Source organism: Somniosus microcephalus, chromosome 25, assembly GCF_052327205.1.
Source record: "Somniosus microcephalus isolate GS21.2 chromosome 25, FLI_Smic_1.0, whole genome shotgun sequence".
Classification (NCBI taxonomy): domain Eukaryota; kingdom Metazoa; phylum Chordata; class Chondrichthyes; order Squaliformes; family Somniosidae; genus Somniosus; species Somniosus microcephalus.
The window spans coordinates 2,945,357-2,970,543 of NC_141011.1; the positions used below are offsets into that span (position 1 = coordinate 2,945,357).

Below are 25,187 nucleotides of genomic sequence, written 5' to 3' on the forward strand. Positions count from 1 at the left end.
AGGTTGCTGGAAGCTTTTTATGGTTCTAAGCTATTTATTGCATTTTTAAAATACTGTGCTACTTTTCTTCATCTTATCCCAAACATCACTGTGTGTGGAATGCAAAAATGGAGCAAAGCTCTAACAGATCCCGAGCTGCGTATCGTGGGCTCTCCGGCACCAGCGATGCAACTCTTCATAGCAGCCCACACTACACATGAACAAACAGCAAAATACCGCAGGCGCTGGAACTCTCTCACTACAACAGAAGGTGCTGGAAACGCTCGGCAGGTCAGGCAGCGCCTGTGGAGAGAGCATACATCGACATTTTGGACCCTTTATCAGAGCTGGAAGGTATTACCGATGAACAGCATTTTAAAATGAGCAAGGGGAAAGAGAAAGGAGGGGAGGGAACACAACGACCACACACAGGGAAAGAATAGAATGACATGTAAAGTGCTAAGGTGGAGAACAGGAGATGGTTAAATAGCAGAAGTAATGAGAAAAAAGAAGGCATAATGAGAGAAATAAAAGGTGCCGTGCACAGAGTGTGTGAAAATAGCAAAAGAGGTTCTAATAAGTAGAAAAGCTGGTAAAACAGCGAGCCCCAGTGGCACAGGAGTCTGGGGGAAGAAAAAGCAGGTCGGCATCAAGGGTGCAGTCCATCCCACCAACACAGTTTCCACCAACCTGCCCCCTTCCCCTCCCCTGTCCCGGAAATGCCAGCATCTACTGCCAGAGAAAATGGGAGCTATAGTTGCAGTTGTTGAAGTCGATGTTCAGGCCAGAGGGCTGCAGTGTGCCCAGTAAAGAGATGAGGTGCTCGTTGTGTGTGTTTTTCCCCTCTCACTGCCCCCTTTCCCTTGTTCTGTTCCTTTTTAAATGCTGTTCCTCTGTAATATCTCCAGTTTGTGAGGGAAGGGTCCTTATACCCGGAATGTCGACTTGTGTTCTCGCGATAGATGCTGCCTGAGCTGCTGAGTGTTTCCGGCATTTTCTACTTTTGTTTCACATTTTACATGACGTTAACGTATTCACCGCCTTTAAACCTCACGCTGTTTTCAAAATCTCTCCGCATTTTGTTTTAATTCTAAACCACTTGTGCGCTTGAATTCGTGGTTTTTGTATTATGACTTCACACTATTCATGATTTAAATTACACTACAAAAAAAATAGAGAATTTAGCCCCAAATACGTCAACTTTTTTGTGGTGAAGAGAGTTACACAAATGAGAGAAACTCTCACTGAAACAATAAATTTCTCCCAATATCGGTTTGAAGTGACCAGGTCTGCACCCTGTGGTGTGTCGCTTCCGAGGTGCAGCACACGATTGACACAGATCAGCAGCACCCTGCGTTCTGATCATCGGTGCCATCCTTCCTGGCTCTCGGTGCAGACTCTCCCAGGCTTCGAGGTTAGTGTAATCACTCCCAGGGAAATTCAGACTGCTTCTGGATTTTGGGACACAGTGCTCTTGATCTCTCATCCCTCCCATCCCTGAAAATAACTTCAAAGCCCCATCGCTGCTGCATGCTGTCAGTGGCTCAAAGGGTTCTCTTATGGCTGGTGCCTGTTTCAGTTACATTATTATCACGCTTCTTCTGCCGCTGATTGGTGGATCTGGCAATGGTTTGGACACACTTGCTTGTAACCCTTTCAGAATAGAAGTGTGCACCGTGATATCTGTGGGCATATGCTGAATAGCCACTGAATGTGCCGTATTAAGTAGAAAAGGGCAGCACGGTGGCATAGTGGTTAGCACTGTTGCCTCACAGCGCCAGGGACCCGGGTTCAAATCCGGCCTCGGGTGACTGTCTGTGTGGAGTTTGCACATTCTCCCCGTGTTTGCGTGGGTTTCCTCCGGGTGCTCCAGTTTCCTCCCACAGTCCAAAGATGTGCGGGGTTAGGTTGATTGGCCATGATAAAAAAATTGGCCCTTAGAAACATAAAAACATAGAGATAGGAACAGGAGTAGGCCATTCGGCCCTTCGAGCCTGCTCCGCCATTCAATGAGATCATGGCTGATCTTCGTCTGAGATCATAGCTGATCTTACCAGTTCAGTACCCCGTCCCCGCCTTTTCTCCGTAACCCTTAATCCCCTTAGCCTTCAGAAATATATCCAATTCTCTCTTGAAAATATTTATTGAATTAGCCTTCACAGCCCTCTGTGGCAGGGAATTCCACAGGCTCACCACTCTTTGAGTGAAGAAATTCTTCCTCATCTCTGTTTTAAATGATTTGCCCGCTATTTTTAGACTGTGGCCCCTGGTTCTGTGCTCCCCTGCCATTGGAAACATTCTCTCTGAATTCAGCCTGTCCAGGCCTGCCATAATTTTATATGTTTCGATGAGATCCCCTCTCAATCTTCTAAACTCCAGTGAGTACAAGCCCAAACTATTCAATCTCTCCTCGTAGGTCATTCCCGCCATTCCAGGTATCAGCCTGGTGAATCGCCGCTGCACTCTTTCCATGGCAAGAACATCCTTCCGCAGATGGGGCGACCAAAACTGTACACAATACTCCAGATGCGGTCTCACCAGCACCTTGTACAGCTGTAGTAAGGTATCCCTATTCCTATACTCGAACCCCCTTGATATGAAGGCCAACATACCATTTTGCCTTCTTAATCGCCTGTTGCACCTGCATGCTCTCCTTCAGTGACTGGTGCACAAGAACACCCAGGTCCCTCTGCACTTCCCCATCTCCCAATCTATTGCCATTTAGATAATCCACCCTCCTGTTTTTACCCCCAAAGTGGATAACCTCGCATTTATCCACATTATAGTGCATCTGCCACGTATCCGCCCATTCCCCCAACCTGTCCAAATCGCACTGTAGCCTCCTGACATCCTCATCAGAGCCCACCCCTCCTCCTAGTTTAGTGTCGTCAGCGAATTTGGAAATATTGCATCCAATTCCCTGATCCAGATCATTTATATATATTGTGAACAGCTGGGGTCCCAGGACAGATCCTTGCGGCACCCCGCTGGTCACTGCCTGCCACTCCGAAAACGAGCCGTTTATTCCAACTCTCTGTTTTCTATCCGCCAGCCAGTTCTCTATCCACGTTAATACTTTGCCCCCAATCCCATGAGCCTTAATTTTGCATGATAATCTTTTGTGTGGAACCTTATCGAAGGCTTTCTGGAAGTCAAGGTACACCACATCCACTGGCTCTCCCCCATCTATTTTACCAGTTACTTCCTCAAAAAATTCCAGCAGATTAGTCAAACACGATTTACCCTTTGTAAATCCATGTTGACTCTGTCCGATCCTTTCCCCATTTGTCAAGTGCTCCGCTATTTTATTTAGTGTTAGGGGGGATTAAATACGCGGGGTTACGGGGATAGTGCTTGGGTGGGATGGCTGTCGGTGTAGGGACCGGGTGCTAGGGTTTGGATGATCAGCCATGATCTCGTTGAATGGCGGAGCAGGCTCGAAGGGCCGAATGGCCTACTCCTGCTCCTATCTTCTATGTTTCTATGAAAAGGCACGCCCTGCAGAAGTACTCGCAATGTAAAATCTTTTCCCCTTGTATACTTGATCTATTTATTAAAAATTTCAATCTTGTGGATGAAATGATGTTGCACAATATTGTGGTACAAATGCATTTGAGTGAAATTTCTTTGTCCACTATTTAAACGGGTTACTGCCTTGTTAAAGTAGCAGACAGTTAGCTTCTTCAGGCCACAACCTGCCCACACTGCTGGAGTGTGCAGCCCTGGTCATGCTCGCGAGGGGGCGCAGGGTGGGGGAAATGACCACCTGACGGACAGTCTCTCTCGAAGAGGTTTTTATGATTACATAAGATAGGATTACACAGGATATACAGCACAGAAACAGGCCATTCGGCCCAACCAATCCATGCCGGTGTTTATGCTTCACTCGAGCTTCCTCCTGTCTTTCCACATCTAACTCTATCAACATAACCCTCTATTCCTTTCTCCCTCATATGCTTCCCCTGAAATGCATCTATACTATTTGCTTCAACCACTCCCTGTGGTAGTGAGTTCCACTTTCTCACCACTCTGGGTAAAGAAGTTTCTTCTGAATTCCCTATTTAATCTCTTGGTGACTATCTAAACACTCTCTCTGTGTCTACTCTATCAAAACCTTTCATAATTTTAAAGACCTCTATTAGGCACTGCGACATCAGAGCTGTTCCTCATGTAACTTTTGCCCAATCTAGTTCTCTACATGAGGTAGGCATGTCCCCAAGGATACAGTTTTTTTTTTTCATTGGTTAGAATGTGAGCACCCCTGCAAAGCTTGTGAGGATAGTTAGATGGGGTGCTTAAGTATGTGGAGCATGCCTTTTAGAAGAATGACAAAGACTCTTAACAAAGATAACTACTCTTTGTCTCTCTCCCTTTCAGTACTCGTACTCATCCTCCACACAGTGCTGGATAGCAGCTCATTCATTTTAGACGGGGGGAGGATCTTTCAGGGAGGTAGGCAGCCCCACTTTTACGCTAGGAAATTCAAAGTTGCAAGTGTCCCTGGCTACATCTAGGCAGGAGTGTTTGGTAGAAGTGTGTGGGTTACTTCAGGTAGCTGCACAACAGATAGTATTGATGCCAACTTGTTTGAGATGCCCAAGATGTGCCTGAGATGAGCCTTCACCAAATCAAGCAATGGGTTCTTTCCATCGAGGCAGTAGTAACAATGCAGAATGCATTCCACAGGCCACTGAGCAAATGGTAATATAGTAATTGGCTCAACCAGTGTCTTTGGCCAAAGGCCATGGAAAACTAATTGGATTATCCTAAGGAACTGGAATGGTTGACTAAGAGTCGAGAGCTCAAGATCATCAGTGACATACATTTGCTTGTCAAGTTCCGATTTGTGAAGAGGCAGCTCTGTGGAATTAGGATTCCACCTTTGGCCAGAGCTTAGGGTGGGACTGCATGTCCACATTCTTCAAATGGCAGACTTAATAATTGTGATCTAATAATCACTCTATGAGCTAAAATCAGAACCCAGTAGCAGTACAGTTTTCACAAGTGCTCATGGGTTTGAGAGAAGCAACAAAAAAGTTAAAACCAAATTTAAGTCCCAACTAGGTATTTGCAAAGAGCGAACTGGATGCAAGTGCTCAGTGCCCATATAAAGCAGGCAATTAGTGTACGTTCCCAACCAACCTGGGAATTACGCCTTTGAAGGAAAACAAAGACTGCCAAATGTAGATAATCTTTTCATACAGAGGCGGTAACACGTTCATATGGTAACAGCATCCAGCGTGATTTCACCCCATTCGTATTTGGTTGGTAAAATTCTAAATGTTACAAATATTGATTGATTTCTATTACAGGTAGACTACCTTTTATCCGAACTTCCGAAAACCGAAACCCTCTAAAAACCAAAGGTTTTTTCGTTCAGCGTAAGTCGTGCGCACGACATGACCAGAGTGGCGCACGACCCCGACCCCCCGCTGACTCCCGCCGACCCCCCGACTCCCGCCGACCCCCCGACTCCCGCCGAACTCCCGCCGACCCCCCGACTCCCGCCGACCCCCCGACTCCCGCCGACCCCCCCCCGACCCCGACCCGCGCCCCCGCCGACCCACCCCCGACAAATTTCCCAGTCTTATAAAATACCTTCCAAAATTTTCCGAAAACCGAAACACGGCTGGTCCCGAGGTTATCGGATAAAGGATAGTCTACCTGTAGTTTGATCCACCACTGAGTGCTTTAGATGAGTGTCCCTGCCCCATCACAGGTACCGAGTGCTTGTTCCCCATCATTGGTACCGAGTGCTTTAGCTTACGTGGGGGTCCTTCCGCCCACAAACGATCAACTACTGGGATGTGGGTTCAAGCCCATGATCTATCTGCCACAATGAGTGGAGAGAAGGTGCTCGTGTACAGGGAGGGAAAGTTGGAGAGAATGCAGATCATTCGTTCACTCGACTATGATGCAGGGCAGCAAAGAAAACAGAAGGGGAGAAAAATAATGTATCCCCACTCAAAAAAAAAAAAAAAAAAAAATCATCTGGTTTAACCTGGGCGTGTGTACTGTATTGACATGGAGGCTGTGATTACCGTATCCACAACATGCCATTAAAGTGTTGCCATGTAATAAATATCAGTTCCTACATACAGTCTAGTGGGAGAACAGTAACAGGTCTGTACCTATAGTTTCTAGTAACGGTTGTGGCTGGCTCATTGTGAATCTGGTTGTAAAAGGGTACTTCGAGCTCCTGGTTTAGGGAGCCAGAGGCGCTATGGGGAAAATTATTGACCTGATTGGTAATCATTCAGGGATGTGACTTGTTCAGCATAGACTGGGATTATTTCTAACATGTAGCATTTAATATTGCCCTAAAGGAACTCATTTTATAAATTCTATTGTATCATTTGGATGGTTTATATTTCTTCCTACTGTCAGATTTTGAAGAGCTGCTGTTACAAGGACACTGCTGGTCAGTCATTAGAAAGCATTCTGGGTAAAATTCTAGAAGAGCGACTCATTCCTGCCCTGACGTTCTGTAGACTCTTGCATATGATCAGTGAGGTCCATCCGTCCCTTGAATTGGTAATAAAGGCGATGGAGCATGCAGGTAACCGTTCAATGAAGGGTTTACTTATATAGTTTACGGGCACGGGTACAAGTAGCATTTTTAAGTTCTGTCCTCTGGCGTTAGAACGCTAACTTTTGTGTCCTTTGACTTTGCATTTGCTTGCTTTGCACCAATACAGGTACATAGAATAATTCAAGTTTTGCTCTGATGGTGTACCTACCCCATTTTATGCAGCAGTTATTTGCACCTTTACAAAGTTGGAATGCTGACTTTGGGAGAGTTGTCCTGACTTTCGATGTTGTATTTGTGTGTGATTACTTCTGTATGAGGGGGGTCAGGACTGCTTCCTTATTTTTCCGAAACCCCTGACCTATGTTTGCAACAAACCTTCTAACGCTTGGCCTGAGCCAATCCATGTAGTGAACTGGCTAAAGGTTTAACACCAGTCTTAGAGAAAGCTGGTGCTGATCCACGCAGCTTCGTATTTGCAGTATCTTGTTCAGTGGGTAACCAATGAATCTGTCTAAGTTGTGATAGTATGAGATGCCCAAGCTTGTGAACCGAATTTTTTTTAAAAACTGACAAGGCTAAAGGAATTACAATTAAGAAAGGTGCAAGTGACCTTCCCCTCTGATCTTGCTGGAAACCTGTCTTGCCTGCAGTTTGTACCCATGTCCTTTCAGCACTAACTTCTGTTAGAGACATGGGATCATCACATTCTTTTGTTGATTTCAAACCCAGTTCCCAGGAGGAAAGTACTGGTTCACAATGCACCCACCTGCTAAGTGCTTTGTGAAATGATAGCAAGCTGAAAATTTATGGAAAACTGCCCAGCAATCATAGCTTTCAAATAAAGAAAAATACACGGTTCCAATGTAATTTTAGGATGTGGTGCAAAATTGATGTGTGTAAGTTTATTCTCTGATATAATGGATAAACTTCCGTGGTTGTCGGTGAGTGGGATCTACGTGCTGTAGGATAGAACACCTTGGCACTCTGGTTAACACAGCTTCTCAGGATGCAGAGTAAAGCACCCTCTGCTGTCTGAGAAATGTACTTCAGCCCCCACTGCCTGCTACAGCAGTCTGGCTTTTTCCAATTCCTGTACCAACCTCAAGTTTAGTGCCAAATTCTGAGTCGTTTTGTGCAGTGAACTGGCACCCACTCAGAACTGGGGTGAGACGGTCTAAATTCTTTTCATCCAGTAGAGGGGAAGCGCTTCATTTCATTAGGGTGGAGCGGACCTAATCCCAGACCCCAGAGGTGAAAGGACTGTGATCTGTTAAACTCTGCTCCTAGTCCCCTAACCTGCAAGAGCTTTTCATTAAAAATAAATATTTAGCAAAGCTGTACCTGGAAGTTGAAGCTTGTAGATCTTTGTAAAGTTTATGTATTGCCCTTATACAGACTGTAGGCAGTAATCTCATGTTGCAGCTTTTTCAGATGAAGTGGGAAAATAGATATTTTTATAAATCTGCTTTGCAATATTCACGATTAGCAATTTATAGAATTTTTATTGCAAATGTAAGTTCTGAAGCCTGTAAATCGAATTCTTTTCAACATTTTTCAGGCCTAATGAAAGAAGCAGTGAGTGACTTGGAAGAGGATCAGAAGGAAGACCAGATGGATCAGGAGGAGAGAAGTGAAGAAGATGCAGAGCACCCAGAGGGCGCTGGCCATGTCAAAGAAGGCGGCAGCGACCCAACGACCGACCAGAAGAAAGTGAAGCGCAAATCCGGAGCCAAGCAAACCTTTGTCTGCAACGCATGTAACAAGACTTTCACGTTTAAATGTCGCCTTGAGCTGCACCTCACCCGCTGCCGCAGTATCGGCCAGCCTAAAGCCGCTAGCTGCGAGGAATGTGGAGAGACCAGGACCTCCCAGAAGGATTTAGAGACGCACAGAGTAGAAGCACACGATGCACCAAAGGGAAAGAAGAGGCGGTTGCCCGTGACTTGCGACATCTGCGGGAAATCCTTTGCTCACCAATCAGGTGAGAAAGCAGCTTTATACAGTTCGTTCAGTCAGCGGTAACACACCGGTGAGAGAGAATGCTCCAGCTCCTGGCAGATGAAAGTGCCAGTGGAACGGAAGAAGATAAATTAGTCAGAATGTTGAATGAATATTTTCTAGAGGCATTCACTGGTGAGGATGCCACACGCCATCCAATGTCTGCAGTATACCCAAAATCTTAGGATTTTGAAGTCAGTGTGACAGTGGTATTTATTAAGTTAGGAGAACATAGAGCTAACAAGTCACCTGGCCAGATAATATATATTCTAGGGTGCTGAAAGAGACTTGGGGAGGAGGCATGTGGGAGACTGGCTGTTGGCACTGGAACCAAGCAAACATAGCAATGATATTGAAAAAGATATTGAAACTGAGCTGGCAGCTGCAGGCCAAATACCCCAAAGCCCACTAGCCTGAGAGAGGATCTGCACAAGCAGTGTCACACTGTTCACATTCAGGGGCGGGGGGCCTTGTCTGTTGCATCGGAAAATGGTGGGCATGCTGCCCGTGATTGTTCCGTGGGCACTGCTGACTGGCAAGGCTCCCGCTGGCTAAGCAAACTTCAAAAATACCCCCATGGTATAAATATCTATGTTCACTGATACAACTAGTAAAAGCATACCATGCAAGAGACTTTGAAACCTGGCTTATCAATACAACTTTTGACATGCTTTGTTGCTTGAAGTCTGGACTGTATTCACTGACATCTCACGCCCCTGCTTCACATTCCACTACACCTCGCTCCCCTTCCCCGTCCCTCGCCCCCTCTCCCCGTCCCTCGCCCCCTCTCCCCGTCCCTCGCCCCCTCTCCCCGGCCCCCCCCGCCCCTCCTTCCTCACTCATATTTCCCTGCCTCTCCCCGTCCCTCGCCCCCCTCTCCCCGTCCCTCGCCCCCTCTCCCCGTCCCTCGCCCCCTCTCCCCGTCCCTCGCCCCCTCTCCCCGTCCCTCGCCCCCTCTCCCCGTCCCTCGCCCCCTCTCCCCGTCCCTCGCCCCCTCTCCCCGTCCCTCGCCCCCTCTCCCCGTCCCTCGCCCCCTCTCCCCGTCCCTCGCCCCCTCTCCCCGTCCCTCGCCCCCTCTCCCCGTCCCTCGCCCCCTCTCCCCGTCCCTCGCCCCCTCTCCCCGTCCCTCGCCCCCTCTCCCCGTCCCTCGCCCCCTCTCCCCGTCCCCCCTCTCCCCGTCCCTCGCCCCCTCTCCCCGTCCCTCGCCCCCTCTCCCCGTCCCTCGCCCCCTCTCCCCGTCCCTCGCCCCCTCTCCCCGTCCCTCGCCCCCTCTCCCCGTCCCTCGCCCCCTCTCCCCGTCCCTCGCCCCCTCTCCCCGTCCCTCGCCCCCTCTCCCCGTCCCTCGCCCCCTCTCCCGTCCCTCGCCCCCTCTCCCCGTCCCTCGCCCCCTCTCCCCGTCCCTCGCCCCCTCTCCCCGTCCCTCGCCCCCTCTCCCCGTCCCTCGCCCCCTCTCCCCGTCCCTCGCCCCCTCTCCCCGTCCCTCGCCCCCTCTCCCCGTCCCTCGCCCCCTCTCCCCGTCCCTCGCCCCCTCTCCCCGTCCCTCGCCCCCTCTCCCCGTCCTCGCCCCCTCTCCCCGTCCCTCGCCCCCTCTCCCCGTCCCTCGCCCCCTCTCCCCGTCCCTCGCCCCCTCTCCCCGTCCCTCGCCCCCTCTCCCCGTCCCTCGCCCCCTCTCCCCGTCCCTCGCCCCCTCTCCCCGTCCCTCGCCCCCTCTCCCCGTCCCTCGCCCCCTCTCCCCGTCCCTCGCCCCCTCTCCCCGTCCCTCGCCCCCTCTCCCCGTCCCTCGCCCCCTCTCCCCGTCCCTCGCCCCCTCTCCCGTCCCTCGCCCCCTCTCCCCGTCCCTCGCCCCCTCTCCCCGTCCCTCGCCCCCTCTCCCCGTCCCTCGCCCCCTCTCCCCGTCCCTCGCCCCCTCTCCCCGTCCCTCGCCCCCTCTCCCCGTCCCTCGCCCCCTCTCCCCGTCCCTCGCCCCCTCTCCCCGTCCCTCGCCCCCTCTCCCCGTCCCTCGCCCCCTCGCCCCGTCCCTCGCCCCCTCTCCCCGTCCCTCGCCCCCTCGCCCCGTCCCTCGCCCCTCCCGTCCCTCGCCCCCTCCCGTCCCTCGCCCCTCGCCCCGTCCCTCGCCCCCGTCCCTCGCCCCGTCCCTCGCCCCCTCTCCCCGTCCCTCGCCCCCTCTCCCCGTCCCTCGCCCCCTCTCCCCGTCCCTCGCCCCCTCTCCCGTCCTCGCCCCTCGTCCTCGCCCCTCTCCCCGTCCCTCGCCCCCTCTCCCCGTCCCTCGCCCCCTCTCCCCGTCCCTCTCCCTCGCCCCGTCCCTCGCCCCCTCTCCCCGTCCCTCGCCCCCTCTCCCCGTCCCTCGCCCCCTCTCCCCGTCCCTCGCCCCCTCTCCCCGTCCCTCGCCCCCTCTCCCCGTCCCTCGCCCCCTCTCCCCGTCCCTCGCCCCCTCTCCCCGTCCCTCGCCCCCGTCCCTCGCCCCGCCCTCTCCCCGTCCCTCGCCCCCCCCGTCCCTCGCCCCCCCCGTCCCTCGCCCCCCCGTCCCTCGCCCCCCGTCCCTCGCCCCCCCCCGTCCCTCGCCCCCCCCGTCCCTCGCCCCCCCGTCCCTCGCCCCCCCCGTCCCTCGCCCCCCCGTCCCTCGCCCCCCTCCGTCCCTCGCCCCCCCCGTCCCTCGCCCCCCCGTCCCTCGCCCCCCCGTCCCTCGCCCCCCCGTCCCTCGCCCCCCCGTCCCTCGCCCCCCCGTCCCTCGCCCCCCCGTCCCTCGCCCCCCCGTCCCTCGCCCCCCCGTCCCTCGCCCCCCCGTCCCTCGCCCCCCCCGTCCCTCGCCCCCCCCGTCCCTCGCCCCCCCCGTCCCTCGCCCCCCCGTCCCTCGCCCCCCCCGTCCCTCGCCCCCCCCGTCCCTCGCCCCCCCCGTCCCTCGCCCCCCCCGTCCCTCGCCCCCCCCCGTCCCTCGCCCCCCCCGTCCCTCGCCCCCCCGTCCCTCGCCCCCCCCCGTCCCTCGCCCCCCCCGTCCCTCGCCCCCCCCCGTCCCTCGCCCCCCCCGTCCCTCGCCCCCCCCGTCCCTCGCCCCCCCCGTCCCTCGCCCCCCCCGTCCCTCGCCCCCCCCGTCCCTCGCCCCCCCCGTCCCTCGCCCCCCCCGTCCCTCGCCCCCCCCGTCCCTCGCCCCCCCCGTCCCTCGCCCCCCCCGTCCCTCGCCCCCCCCCGTCCCTCGCCCCCCCCCGTCCCTCGCCCCCCCGTCCCTCGCCCCCCCGTCCCTCGCCCCCCCCGTCCCTCGCCCCCCCCGTCCCTCGCCTCGCCCCCCCGTCCCTCGCCCCCCCCCGTCCCTCGCCCCCCCCCGTCCCTCGCCCCCCCCGTCCCTCGCCCCCCCCGTCCCTCGCCCCCCCCCGTCCCTCGCCCCCCCCGTCCCTCGCCCCCCCCGTCCCTCGCCCCCCCCGTCCCTCGCCCCCCCCGTCCCTCGCCCCCCCCGTCCCTCGCCCCCCCCGTCCCTCGCCCCCCCCGTCCCTCGCCCCCCCCGTCCCTCGCCCCCCCCGTCCCTCGCCCCCCCCGTCCCTCGCCCCCCCCGTCCCTCGCCCCCCCCGTCCCTCGCCCCCCCGTCCCTCGCCCCCCCCGTCCCTCGCCCCCGCCCCCCCGTCCCTCGCCCCCCCGTCCCTCGCCCCCCCCGTCCCTCGCCCCCCCCGTCCCTCGCCCCCCCCCCGTCCTCGCCCCCCCCGTCCCTCGCCCCCCCCGTCCCTCGCCCCCCCGTCCCTCGCCCCCCCCCGTCCCTCGCCCCCCCCGTCCTCGCCCCCCCCGTCCCTCGCCCCCCCCGTCCCTCGCCCCCCCCCGTCCCTCGCCCCCCCCGTCCCTCGCCCCCCCCCGTCCCTCGCCCCCCCCGTCCCTCGCCCCCCCCGTCCCTCGCCCCCCCCGTCCCTCGCCCCCCCCGTCCCTCGCCCCCCCGTCCTCGCCCCCCCCGTCCCTCGCCCCCCCCGTCCCTCGCCCCCCCCGTCCCTCGCCCCCCCCGTCCCTCGCCCCCCCCGTCCCTCGCCCCCCCCGTCCCTCGCCCCCCCCCGTCCCTCGCCCCCCCCCGTCCCTCGCCCCCCCCGTCCCTCGCCCCCCCCGTCCCTCGCCCCCCCCGTCCCTCGCCCCCCCCGTCCCTCGCCCCCCCCGTCCCTCGCCCCCCCCGTCCCTCGCCCCCCCCGTCCCTCGCCCCCCCCGTCCCTCGCCCCCCCCCGTCCCTCGCCCCCCCCCGTCCCTCGCCCCCCCCCGTCCCTCGCCCCCCCCGTCCCTCGCCCCCCCCCGTCCCTCGCCCCCCCCCGTCCCTCGCCCCCCCCCGTCCCTCGCCCCCCCCCCGTCCCTCGCCCCCCCCCCGTCCCTCGCCCCCCCCCCGTCCCTCGCCCCCCCCGTCCCTCGCCCCCCCTCGCCCCCCCCCCGTCCCTCGCCCCCCCCGTCCCTCGCCCCCCCCCGTCCCTCGCCCCCCCCCGTCCCTCGCGCCCCCCCCGTCCCTCGCGCCCCCCCCGTCCTCGCGCCCCCCCCGTCCCTCGCGCCCCCCCCGTCCCTCGCGCCCCCCCCGTCCCTCGCCCTCCCCGCCCCTCGGCCCTCGCCCCCCGCCCCTCGCCCGTTCCCCCCGCCCCTCCTTCCTCACTCGTATTTCCCTGCCACTCCCTTGTTCCTTCCCTCTATCCTTTGTTTTACTGTTGCTCTCTTGCCCTCGTTTTCTTATTCCCCTTCACTTGCCTTCACCGTTGGCTCTCCCTTCCTCTTTCTCCTTCTCTCTATTTGTCTCTCCTGTTATTCCCTTTATCTCCTACTGCCCCCTCCCTCTGCTGTTTCCTTCTCGTGCATTTCTCACTGGAATGAACTCCAGCTTCTTATTACTCTGCAGGCCATCAAAGCATCTGAAATACGTTCCACAAAACCCACCTTAAAAGGTACAGATATCAGCACGGTTCTTTGGGCTCACTGGGAGTCATCCTTATGGATCAAAACCACAATTGGACTCTTGAATGCCAATGTTATCACTGCCTCAAACAGACTCCTGCTCACCAACCTCGGAAGGGCAGTTCCCAGGCGAGTTGGCGGTTCCTGGGAATGCTCCCCAAGTACCTTGCTTTAATCCTTCCTCACGTTTCACCCACTTTTGCCTAGAACAGGTTTTAAGAACTATGCATAAATACTGTTCCTATCTGCTTGTGAAACTGGTTCATAAAGAAATAACCTGCATTAATATAGCGCCATCCAGTCCCAGGATGTCTACAAATTGTTCACAGCCATTGGATTACCTTTGAAATGTAGTCACTATTATTATGGAGGCAAATGTCGCAGCCAGTTTCCCTGCAGCACTAATTCTTGCACAAATGATCTCCTGAATTAATCATTATTCCACTCTCTAACAATACTACCAACTGCCCTTTTTGACCTAGGAGAAGTTGAGCGATGGGTTGGGATACAGAGAAGTCAAGGAATGCAGGGTTGAAATTGATAGGCTGCTGCAGTTATTAAAATATTTACTGAAGAAAAATGTAATCTATTGGCAAGGTGAGGGGGAAAAGTGTGGGGATAAAACAAGTAAATGCCCCATGAGAATAATGTAATACTATATGGTAATCCCCAAATAGCCCATGGTATTAAACTTTATTTGTTCTTACGATGTAGACGACACTATTTATTGCCCATCCCTATTTGTCCCGAGAGCAATAACAGTCAATGTTTAGAACTGCAGTCACGGACCAGGTAGGGGCGGCAGGTTCCCTTCCCTGATGGACTTTTACGATAATCTGGCAGCTTTCATGGTCATAGTGCCAGCCCAGAATTCACCAGATTTTTAAAATTCAATTTCACAGCTTGCCGTGGTGGGATTTGAACTCATAACCTCTTGAATGTTTGTCCAGTACCATAACCACTAGGCTACTGTGCCCTGCAGAAGAACCGTCCACTGGCAGTTCTAAAGCCACTTTACATTGTCTAATAACCCTGTGCACCCTCCCCTGATACGCAAACAATGAGATTGTCCCTAGCCTGCTCTGTGTTGTGTTCAATATTTATACCTTTGTTTTAATACAGTCCATCTCTCTTTGCAGGAATGCAGTATCATAAACGCTCCGATCACTTTGATGAGAAACCTTTCTCTTGTAATGAATGTGGGGCAAAATTTGCAGCAAATTCCACCCTAAAGAATCACATGAGGCTCCACACGGGAGAGAAACCATTCTTCTGCAAACATTGTGATATGACGTTCATGCAGGCTGCTGCCCTGGCCTATCACATGAAGAAAAAGCATTCCGAAGGTATGAGCTGTGATATCACCTTAACATAAAGACGTTATTTTTTTAGTGGTACAATAGTTTATTTGGAAGTTGTGCCTGTGATTCTCTACTCTGGGTCTCCACTCCACTGTTTTTCAGCAGTACTGAGTGAGAACCAAGAGCCTCCCACAAGGAGTCGTGGAAAATCATAGAGTGTCACTCTGGATCAACGCTCAGAGTCTTGACTGGTTTCTGAGTGGATGAGGCAGGAAGCGACCACAATAGACTGGGCAGAACTATTAATGGATAAAAGTATGGGATGAGAGGGCTGTCCTATGATGAGAGATTGAGTAGAGTGGGCCTATACTCTCTGGAGTTTAGAAGAATGAGAGGTGATCTCATTGAAACATAGAAGATTCTGAGGGGGATTGACAGGGTAGATGCTGAGAGGTTGTTTCCCTTGGCTGGAGTGTCTAGAACTTGGGGGTACAGTCTCAGGATAAGGGGTCGGCCATTTAAGACTAAGATGAGGAGGAATTTCTTCACTCAGAGGGTTGTAAATCTTTTGAATTCTCTGCCCCAGAGGGCTGTGAATGCTGAGTCGTTGACTATATTCAAGGCTGAGATAGATTGTTGGACTCTAGGGGAATCAAGAGATATGGAGATCGGGCGGGAAAGTGGAGTTGAGGTCGATGATCAGCCATGATCTTATTGAATGGCGGAGCAGGCTCGAGGGGCCGTATGGCCGACTCCTGCTCCTATTTCTTATGTTCTTAACAGTGGGAGGTGTTCCTAAAAGCATTTGGCAGAATACAAGATCTGGACATAGTCCTAAAAGGCAAGAGCTCTACTTGTTAACCAAGGTTGTTCAATTACACAAGAGAAGTGAGAGGTAGTACAAAACTAAAATAAAGGGTTTATACTAAGACAAAGCACAGTAGAGATCCCGCGGACTGGGAGAGATATAAAGAACGGCAAAGGGATACAAAGAAAGTGGTAAGAGCTGAAAAAAGGAATACGCGAAAAAGCTTGAGAGGGATATCAAGGACCATACTAAAGGTTTTCACAAATATATTAGGAGAAAGAGAGTGGCTATAATGTGGGCCCCTTAAAGACGGATGCAGCTGGTACTGTAATTGGAAATCAGGAATTGGCAAACTTACTAAATAGCTACTTTGTATTGGTCTTCACAGTAGCAGATGAGGATAAAGTCCCAGAGATACAATAAAAACTAAAAATAAATCAAAGGGAGGAACTAGATTCAGTATAACAAAAAAATGGTGGTGGAGAAACTACTGCGATTAAGGATGGACAGATTTCCAGGAGCTGATGCATTTCCCCCCCCAGGGTGTTAAAAGAAGTAGGCGAGGAAATTGATGTTGCGTTCTTCATAACCTTCCAAAACACACTCGATTCAGGAATTGTCCCTTTGGATTGGAAAATTGCCAATGTCACTCGATTATTTAAGATTGGTAGGAGAGATAAACTATGAAATTATAGACCTATTGGTCTAACGTCTGTTGTGGGGCGGTTACTAGAGTCTGTTATTAGGGCTGAACATTTGGACAAGTACGAGCTGATCAGAGAGAGCCAGCATGGATTTGTTACAAGTCATGTCGAACGAACCTAGTTGAATTTTTTGACTAAGTAACTAACGTGGAAGATAAGGGACTGTCTATACATGTTATTTATATGGACTTCCACAAGACATTCGACAAGGTTCCATATAAGAGACTGCTAACAAAACTAAGAGTGCATGGAATTGGAGGCAACTTATTGGCTTGGATAGGGAATTGGTTAGGAGGTAGGAGACAGAGAGTAGGGATAATGGGTATGTACTCCATTTGGCAGGATGTAACTAGTGGTGTCCCCAGGGATCTGAACTGGGGCCTCAGCTTTTTACTATAATTATATATGACTTGTATGAAGGAATAGAGAGCCATATATCCAAGTTTGCTGATGATGCTGTTAGCTGGCACAGTAAGTGGTGTGGATGGGAGCAGGAAGTTGCAAAGGGACATTGATCGATTCAGTGAGTGGGTAAACCTGTGGCAGATGGAGTTCAATGTGGGGAAGTGTGAGGTCATCCACTCTGGATCTAAGAAAGATCGATCAGAGTGTTCTCTAACTGGTGAAAAGCTGGGAACTGTGAAGGAGCCGAGAGATTTAGGGGGCCGAGTACAGAACTCACTAAAACTAGTGGACGAGTGTTGACCTTTATCTCAAGCGGGCTGGAATACTAAAGGGTGGAAGTTGCGTTACAGTTGTACAGAGCCCTGGTTAGACCCCATCTGGAGCTGCGTTCAGTTCTGGGCCCCGCCCCACAGGAAGGAGATATTGGCCTTGGCGGGGGAGCAGCGCAGATTCACCAGAATGATACCGGGGGCTAAAAGGGTTAAATTACGAGGACAGGTTGCACAGACTGGGCTTGTGTTCCCTCGAATGTAGAAGATTAAGGGGTGATCTACTTGAGGTGTTTAAGATGATTAAAGGATTTGATCGGGTGGAGAGAGAGAAACTGTTTCCTCTGGTGGGAGGAGTCCAGAACAAGGGAGCAGAACCTTCAAATTAGAGCCAGGCTATTCAGGGTGATGTCAGGAAGCACTTCTTCACTCAAAGGGTAGTGGAATTCTGGAACTCCCCCCAAAAAGCTGTTGAGGCTAGGTCAATTGAAAATTGTTAGATTTTTGTTAGGCAAGGGTATTAAGACATACAGAACCAAGGCGGGTAGATGGAGTTAAGATACAGATTAGCCATGATCTAATTGAATGGTGGAACAGGTTCAAGGGGCTAAATGGCCTACTTTTGTTCCTCTGTTTGGGTTGGTAGGATTGGACGTAATTCACCTTTTTTTTTTAAAAAGCAGCTTTCCTGAGCAAAGCGGGTACATTTAGGTTTCGTGGGTTTGGTTTGTTTTTTTGGCCTCAGTTTGGAACAGACAATTTTGTAACTTGCCAGGAACCATTGTGTTCTGGAGTCTGTTTCATGGCTTTCTGAGCTCCTTTAATCTCTTGAACCTTTTACAATTCTATAGGGAAAATGTACGGATGTCAGTACTGTGACGCAGTGTTTGCCCAGTCAATTGAGTTGACCCGCCATGTACGGACACATACCGGGGACAAGCCGTATGTCTGCCGGGAATGTGGCAAAGGATTCAGCCAGGCCAATGGGCTCTCCATGCACCTGCGCTCCTTTCACAGTAAGTATCAATGCAACAAGGACCGAATCCTCTTGAGGTGCTCTGCACTAACACTGTCTGTTTGAAGGCTGCTGCCCATTGCCTCACTGCTTTGTTTTTCATGTGCCACTTTAAGCAATGCCACGATAAATCGGAATGCCCTTAGTGCTATTCATATTGTGTGGAATCTATCAGGAAGTAACAGAATTGGTTGAAGAGGTGCATCCAGTGATGTATAATCGAATTGGATTTTCTGGTGGCATTTGATAAAATTTGTTATTAACCTTTGAAGAAGATGAATGCACATGGAATTAATAGCCGAAAAGTGAAAGACGCCAGAAGCTGGTGCTAAATGGGGAAATCTATCTGGAGACATTGAGTAGTGCAGCTCTGCAGGGATCTGTCTGCAGTTCACACTGATCATAAATTACTATGGAACTGCCATGGTGATGCTCACAGTCTGTCAGTGGATAACTTATAAAGACAGGAATGTTACACCATGAAACTCTGTTTATGGCTTTGCTCACGGGCGAAATAAAAGGGTTGCACTTCCAGGCATTGTTTCTCTGCGTCTTCCGAGCTCTGCTTTTTGAGTGGCTCTCTGCTTTTGTTTTTTCTCTCTCTGTATGGCTCTTGTACACTTTTATTTATTTCTGTCTGTAGCTCTCTTAACTCTCACACTTTCTCTACATCTGCCCCAGTGGACACAGCCTAGTTGGTTTGCAGCATCCCAATATTCCTGGCCTTTCTAGTACCTGTTTGGAGGAATATAATATTTGTTTCACTGCTGAGTGTGGGCATTCAGATAACTGAGGGTTTTGCTGTCATTATAACATCCCACGGTGCTATATAGTCAAATATGTAGGTTTTAAGGAGCGCCTTAAAGAGGAGAGAAGTGGGGAGGTAATTCCAGAGCTTAGGGCCTCAGCAGCTGAAGGCACGGCCACCATTGGTGGAGTGATTAAAACCAGGGATGCTCACAAAGCCAGAATTAGAGGAGCGCAGATATCTCGAGGAGGGGGGGGGGGGGTTGTGGGGCTAGAGGAGATTACAGAGATAGGGAGGGGTGAGGCCACGGAGGGATTTGAAAACAAGGATGTGAATTTTAAAATCGAGGCATTGCTGGACCGGGAGCCAATGTAGGTCAGCGAGCGCAGGGGTGATGGGTGACCGGGACTCGGTGCGAGTTAGGACACGGGGCAGTGAGCACAGGGGGTGATGGGTGAACGGGACTCGGTGCGAGTTAGGACACGGGGCAGTGAGCACAGGGGGTGATGGGTGACCGGGACTCGGTGCGAGTTAGGACACGGGCAGCAGAGCTTTGGATGAGCTCAAGTTTACACACGGTGCAAGGTGGGAGGCCGGCCAGGACAGCATTAGAATAGTCGAGTGTAGAGCTAACATAGAAGTAACAAAGGCATGGATGATGGTTTCAGGAGCAGGTGAGCTGAGGCAGGGTGGAGTCTGGCGATGTTACGGAAGTGGAGATAGGCGGTCTTAGTGATGGCGAGGATGTGAAGTTGGATGCTCAGCTCAGGGTCAAATCGAATGTCAAGGTTGCGAATGGTCTGGTTCAGCCTCGGGACAGTGGCCAGGGAGAGGGATGGAGTTGGTTACTGGGTGCTGAAGACGGTGGCTTCAGTCTACCCACTATTTAATTGGAGGAAATTTCTGCTCATCCAATACTGGATGTCGGACAAGCAGCGTGACGGATCAGAGGCAGTGGAGAGGTTGAGAGAGCTGGTGTGTTCAGCGTACATGTGGAAACCTGACGCTGTGTTTTCAGATGATTTTGCCGACTAGAGTGTACTTTATCAATCTAAAAGATGTGCCAGCTGATCAGACTTGAGGTCATCCAAAACTCTGCTGCCCGTATCCTAACTCTCACCAAGTTCCATTCACCCATCACCGATGTGCTCGCTGACCTACATTGGCTCCCAGTCTGGCAACGCCTCGATTTTTAAATTCTCATCCTTGTTTTCAAATCCCTCCATGACCTCGCCCCTCCCTAGCTCTAATCTCCTTCAGCCCCACAGCCCCCTGAGATATCTGCGCTCCGCGAATTCTGGCTTTGAGTAATTGTTCCATCATTGGTGGCCGTGCCTTCAGCTGCCGAGGCTCTAAGCTCTGGAATTCCCTCTCTTTCCTTCTTTAAGATGCTCCTTAAAACCTACCTCCATCTGCTGGGATTGGAGCCCCCCGGAGTAGGGGTCAGACCCCCTGGGGCCGGGGATCGGACCCTCCCACTAGCAGCTGCAGGCTCCGTACCTACTCCTGCGGCCTGCTCCGGAGTGCTCCCGGCCCAACTGGAAGCCAAGCCTGTCAATCAGATTGACTTCCGGGTGGGGATCCTGTCAAAGAAAAGAAGACGCACACTGTTGAGTCGAAACTTGACAGAATGCAGGACAATACGGACTTCTGAATTTCCCATCAGAAGCTTCCCCCCCCCCCCCCCCCACCCCCGATCTATGCAACCCGCCCCCGTCAATATCGGGGCCAAAGTCTTTGAAATTGCGAGTTCGCGCTTTGTAGTTAGATGGGTGTTAGAACAAAGTTTATTTCCTCACTTCCCTCAGCTTCATAATAGTACTGTTCGAAACTTCACCTAATCTAACAGTTGTACATTGTGGTGGCCAGCTGACCTCCTGGCCTGTTAGTTTGTGCCGTCTAATGTGCTGCTAGTGTGTCAGCTGTGGCTCAGTGGGCAGCACCCTCGCCTCTGAGTCAGAAGGTGGATTCAAGTCCCACTCCAGAGACTTGAGCACAAAAATCTAGGCTGACACTCCAGTGTCGGAGGTGTCGACTTTCGGATGAGACATTAAACCGAGGGCTCGCCTGCTCTCGCAGGTGGACATAAAAGATCCCATGGCACTAATTCAAAGGAGAGCAGGGGAGTTATCCCCGGTGTCCTGGGGCCAATATTTATCCCTCAATCAACACAACAAAAACAGATTATCTGGTCATTATCACATTGCTGTTTGTGGGAGCTTGCTGTGTGCAATTTGGCTGCCATGGCTCCTACATTACAACAGTGGCTACACTTCAAAAGTACTCATTGACTGTAAAGCGTTTTGGGGCGTCCGGTGGTCGTGCAAGGAGCTATGTAAATGCAAGTCTTTCTTGCTATTGTTGGTGCGGAGTGTATTTCAGAGTCTATAAATTAACTGTTTGAAATTAAGAGGTGTTTGAGCTCCATGAAACGAGTTGAGTGAAGTTCCATTGTTAATTGTATTTTGTGATTGTGTTGTCAAGTTTGGCTGGGAAACTATTTTCAAAGCAAAGCATGCTTTATAAAGCAAGACGTTTCTCTGCTGGTTTACAAACCATACTTTATCATTGTAATTGGATGGGGATTGCATGTTGACTTAAAAAAAATCATTAATGGATATTGAAAACCTGTGTGATAAGCCCAATGTGCTGTAAAACCGATCTAAATGCTCAACTATTAAACCACACCAACTCCGAACAAGAGATTCTGTCTCTCCACGTTAGTGGCCTTTTTGAGCAATTGCTTAATGGTACCGACACCTCTCTTGTAAATTACTTGAAAATGCTTCTCCATTGGGACAGTATATTTTGGTACCAGTTTAGTAGTGTACACTGAATTAACTGATGTCAATACAGGAAACTCTCGATTTACCGGCACCTAAATAACCGGAAATCTCTGTTAACCGGCAAAATTCAGGAATAGGTTCAGGTAAGTTTTACTTCATATTAGTGGCCGTTCCTGGATCTGTGGCTGTGTAATCGGGGTTCCTGCACTTGTTGCTAAGCAACAGGGATGCTTGGTCTGTGGCTGGGGTTCCTGCACTTGTTGCTAAGCAACAGGGAAGCCTGGATTTGTTGCTGTGTACGGGGCTCTTGTACCTTTTAACTATACCTCTCTGTAATCCAGACTTTTTGATAAACCGGCACCACACCGGTCCCGTCGGTGCCGGATAAAAAAGAGTTTCCTGTAAGGTATTTTCTGATCTATGCAGATGTTGAAGACCCGTATGACTGTCAGAAGTGCCGGATGAGTTTTCCAACTCTGGAGGAGCATAAAAAGCACATCCAGGAAGTGCATCCTCCCGAGTACAATCCCTGCGACATCTGTGGCAAGAACTTTAGTGCACCGTCACTTCTCGAAAGGCACATGGTCACGCATATTGGTGGGAAACCCTATAACTGTGAAATATGTGATAAAGCTTATCAGGTAGGAACTTTGGACACAGATTCTCAGAACTAAACATTGAACCATGTTCCAACTTTTTGGGGTTGCATGTGTTTTGATCATTGTTAGTGACAGTGGCCTGGAAAGTTACTATAGATAAGAAATACCTGAATTAAATCATGTCACATAAGATTGCTTTGTCCCAAGAAGCCCAATAAGTTAAGTGTCAGGACACTGTTTCACCCATGAAGTATTTGAGGTCTGACCTGACTCACTGCCGCCACACTGTGGATTGCTACAACTTCTCCAAGAGCTTCATCTCTCTGTTCATTATGCTGCCAGGAATGTGCCCCGTGCATGCTGGGGCAAGTAGGAAACACCTTTTAAATCTTGAACCAAGGTAGATCAAGGCAGCGAAATTCTCTGGACTTGGATCAGTTTCGGGGTCAGGTTTACCTGGTAGATCAAAGCAGTTATTGATCCATTTTGGCATATTCAACAATTAGTTGCTTACACTAGGGGGACGGTAGCATAGTGGTAATGTTACTGGGCTAGTAACCCAGAGGCCTGGAGCATTTGCAACCATCTTCAGCCAGAAGTGCCGAGTGGATGATCCATATCGGCCTCCTCCTGAGGTCCCCACCATCACAGGAGCCAGTCTTCAGCCAATTCGATTCACTCCACGTGATATCAAGAAACGGCTGAGCGCACTGGATACAGCAAAGGCTGTGGGCCCCGACAACATTCCGGCTGTCGTGCTGAAGACTTGTGCTCCAGAACTAGCCGCGTCTTGAGCCAAGCTGTTCTGGTACAGCTACAACACTGGCATCTACCCGACAATGTGGAAAACTGCCCAGGCACGTCCTGTCCACATAAAAACAGGACAAATCCAATCCGGCCAATTACCGCCCCATCAGTCTACTCTCAATCATCAGCAAAGTGATGGAAGGTGTCATCGACAGTGCTATTAAGCGGCACTTACTCACCAATAACCTGCTCACTGATGTCCACTTTGGGTTCCACCAAGACCACTTGGCTCCTGACCTCATTACAGCCTTGGTCCAAACATGGACAAAGGAGCTGAATTCCAGAGGTAAGGTGAGAGTGACTGCCCTAGACATCAAGGCAGCACTTGACCGAGTGTGGCATCAAGGAGCCCTAGTAAAACTGAAGTCAATGGGAATTGTGGGGGGGGGGGGCCTCTCCACTGGCTGGAGTCATACCTAGCACAAAGGAAGATGGTTGTGGTGGTTGGAGGTCAATCATCACAGCCCCAGGACATCGTTGCAGGAGTTTCTCAGGGCAGTGTCCTAGGCCCAACCATCTTCAGCTGCTTCATCAATGACCTACCCGCCAACATAAGGTCAGAAATGGGGATGTTCGCTGATGATTGCACAGTGTTCAGCGCCATTCACAACTCCTCAGATAATGAAGCAGTCCATGCCCACATGCAGCAAGACCTGGACGATGTTCAGGCTCGGGCTGATAAGTGGCAGGTAACATTCGTGCCACAGAAATGCCAGGCAATGACTATCTCCAACAAGCGAGCATCTAACCACGACCCCTTGACATTCAACAGCATTACCATTGTCGAATCCCCCACCATCAACGTCCTGGGGGTCACTATTGACTAGAAACTTAACTGGACCAGCCACGTAAATACTATGGCAATAAGAGCAGGTCAGAAGCTAGGTATTATGCGGCGTGTGTCTCACCTCCTGACTCCATAAAACCTTTCCACCATCTACAAGGCACAAGTAAGGAGTGTGATGGAATACTCTCCACTTGCCTGGATGAGTGCAACAACACTCAAGAAGCTCGACACCATCCAGGACAAAACTCGATTGGCAGCCCATCCACCACCTTAAACATTCACTCCCTCTACCACCGGTGTACCATGGCTGCAGTGTGTGCCATCTACAAGATGCACTGCAGCAACTCACCAAGGCTTCTTCGGCAGTACCTCTTAAACCCGCGACCTCTACCACCTAGAAGGACAAGGACAGCAGACGTATGGGAACACCACCACCTCCAAGTTCCCCTCCAAGTCACGCACCATCCTGACTTGGAAGTATATCACCGATCCTTCATCGTCATTGGGTCAAAATCCTGGAACTCCTTCCCTAACAGCACTATGGGCGTACCCTCAGCACACGGACTGCAGCGGTTCAAGAAGGTGGCTCACCACCACCTTCTCTAGGGCAATTAAGGATGGGCAATAAATGCTGGCCTTGCCAGCGACGCCTACATCCCATAAAAAATGAAGTAAAAACACCTCAAAGCTTGTACACTGCCAACAGATGGCTGAATCAGAGCCGGGAGCGCTGAGATTTTTCCTAGGAGAGATGCCTCTTAGACGTGATTGGTTGTAGGGCCCTATGTGTGATAAATTCAGATCCCAAAACATCTTCCATAAGGCACTCTTGAAATCCAGCCAAGGGATAGTTAAAAAGACTCTTAATATTGAACACAAATGCAGTCATCTTACTGAATTTTCACTGTTGATGGCTCAGGACCTATCTTTGTTCTCTGACATGAGGACCCTGCCATTCAAAGACTAAAGCTGCAGAAATCTTAATTTCCTTAATTACAAGAGGAAAATGTGATATTTCCACCTCAAAGTACTGAGGAAACCTTTAGAGAATAATATTAATTGGCATTTGCACAAGTATCTGTAAATAAATGACAGTCGGCACGGATTTGTTAAACGCAAATAGTGTTTGACTAACTTGATCAAGTTGTGCGGTTGATGTTTCAAAAGGCTTTATCAAAGTACCACATAATAGACTTGTTAGCAAAGTTGAAGCCCATGGGATTAGAGGGACAGTGACAGCATGGATACAAAATTGGCTAAGGGACAGAAAGTAGAGCGTAGTGGTGAACGGTTGTTTTTCAGACTGGAGGAAAGTATACAGTGGTGTTCCCCGAGGGTCGGTTAATTGCTCATTGCTCTTTTGATGCATATTAATGACTTGGGTATACAGGGCACAAATTCACAGTTTTCAGATGATACGAAACTCCGAAATGTAGTGAACAACTAGGAAGATAGTAACAGACTTCAGGAGGACATAGGCAGACATATGGCAGATGAAATTTAACGCAGAGATATATGCAGTGATACATTTTGGTAGGAAGAATGAGGAGAGG

At 51.7% G+C, this 25,187-nt stretch overlaps 1 protein-coding gene across 3 annotated transcripts in view; it reads left to right on the forward strand.

Moving 5' to 3' along the window:
- The window catches only part of zbtb40 (zinc finger and BTB domain containing 40), a 98,228-nt gene that overhangs the window by 52,361 nt on the left and 20,680 nt on the right, over nucleotides 1-25,187 (forward strand). For all 3 annotated transcript variants that reach the window (XM_085966782.1, XM_085966783.1, XM_085966784.1), the window contains exons 10-14: nucleotides 6,367-6,538; nucleotides 8,070-8,492; nucleotides 14,545-14,751; nucleotides 17,744-17,908; nucleotides 21,868-22,082. In XM_085966782.1, the coding sequence (XP_085822908.1) occupies nucleotides 6,367-6,538; nucleotides 8,070-8,492; nucleotides 14,545-14,751; nucleotides 17,744-17,908; nucleotides 21,868-22,082 (1,182 nt within the window). The remainder of the gene's footprint in view (nucleotides 1-6,366; nucleotides 6,539-8,069; nucleotides 8,493-14,544; nucleotides 14,752-17,743; nucleotides 17,909-21,867; nucleotides 22,083-25,187) is intronic.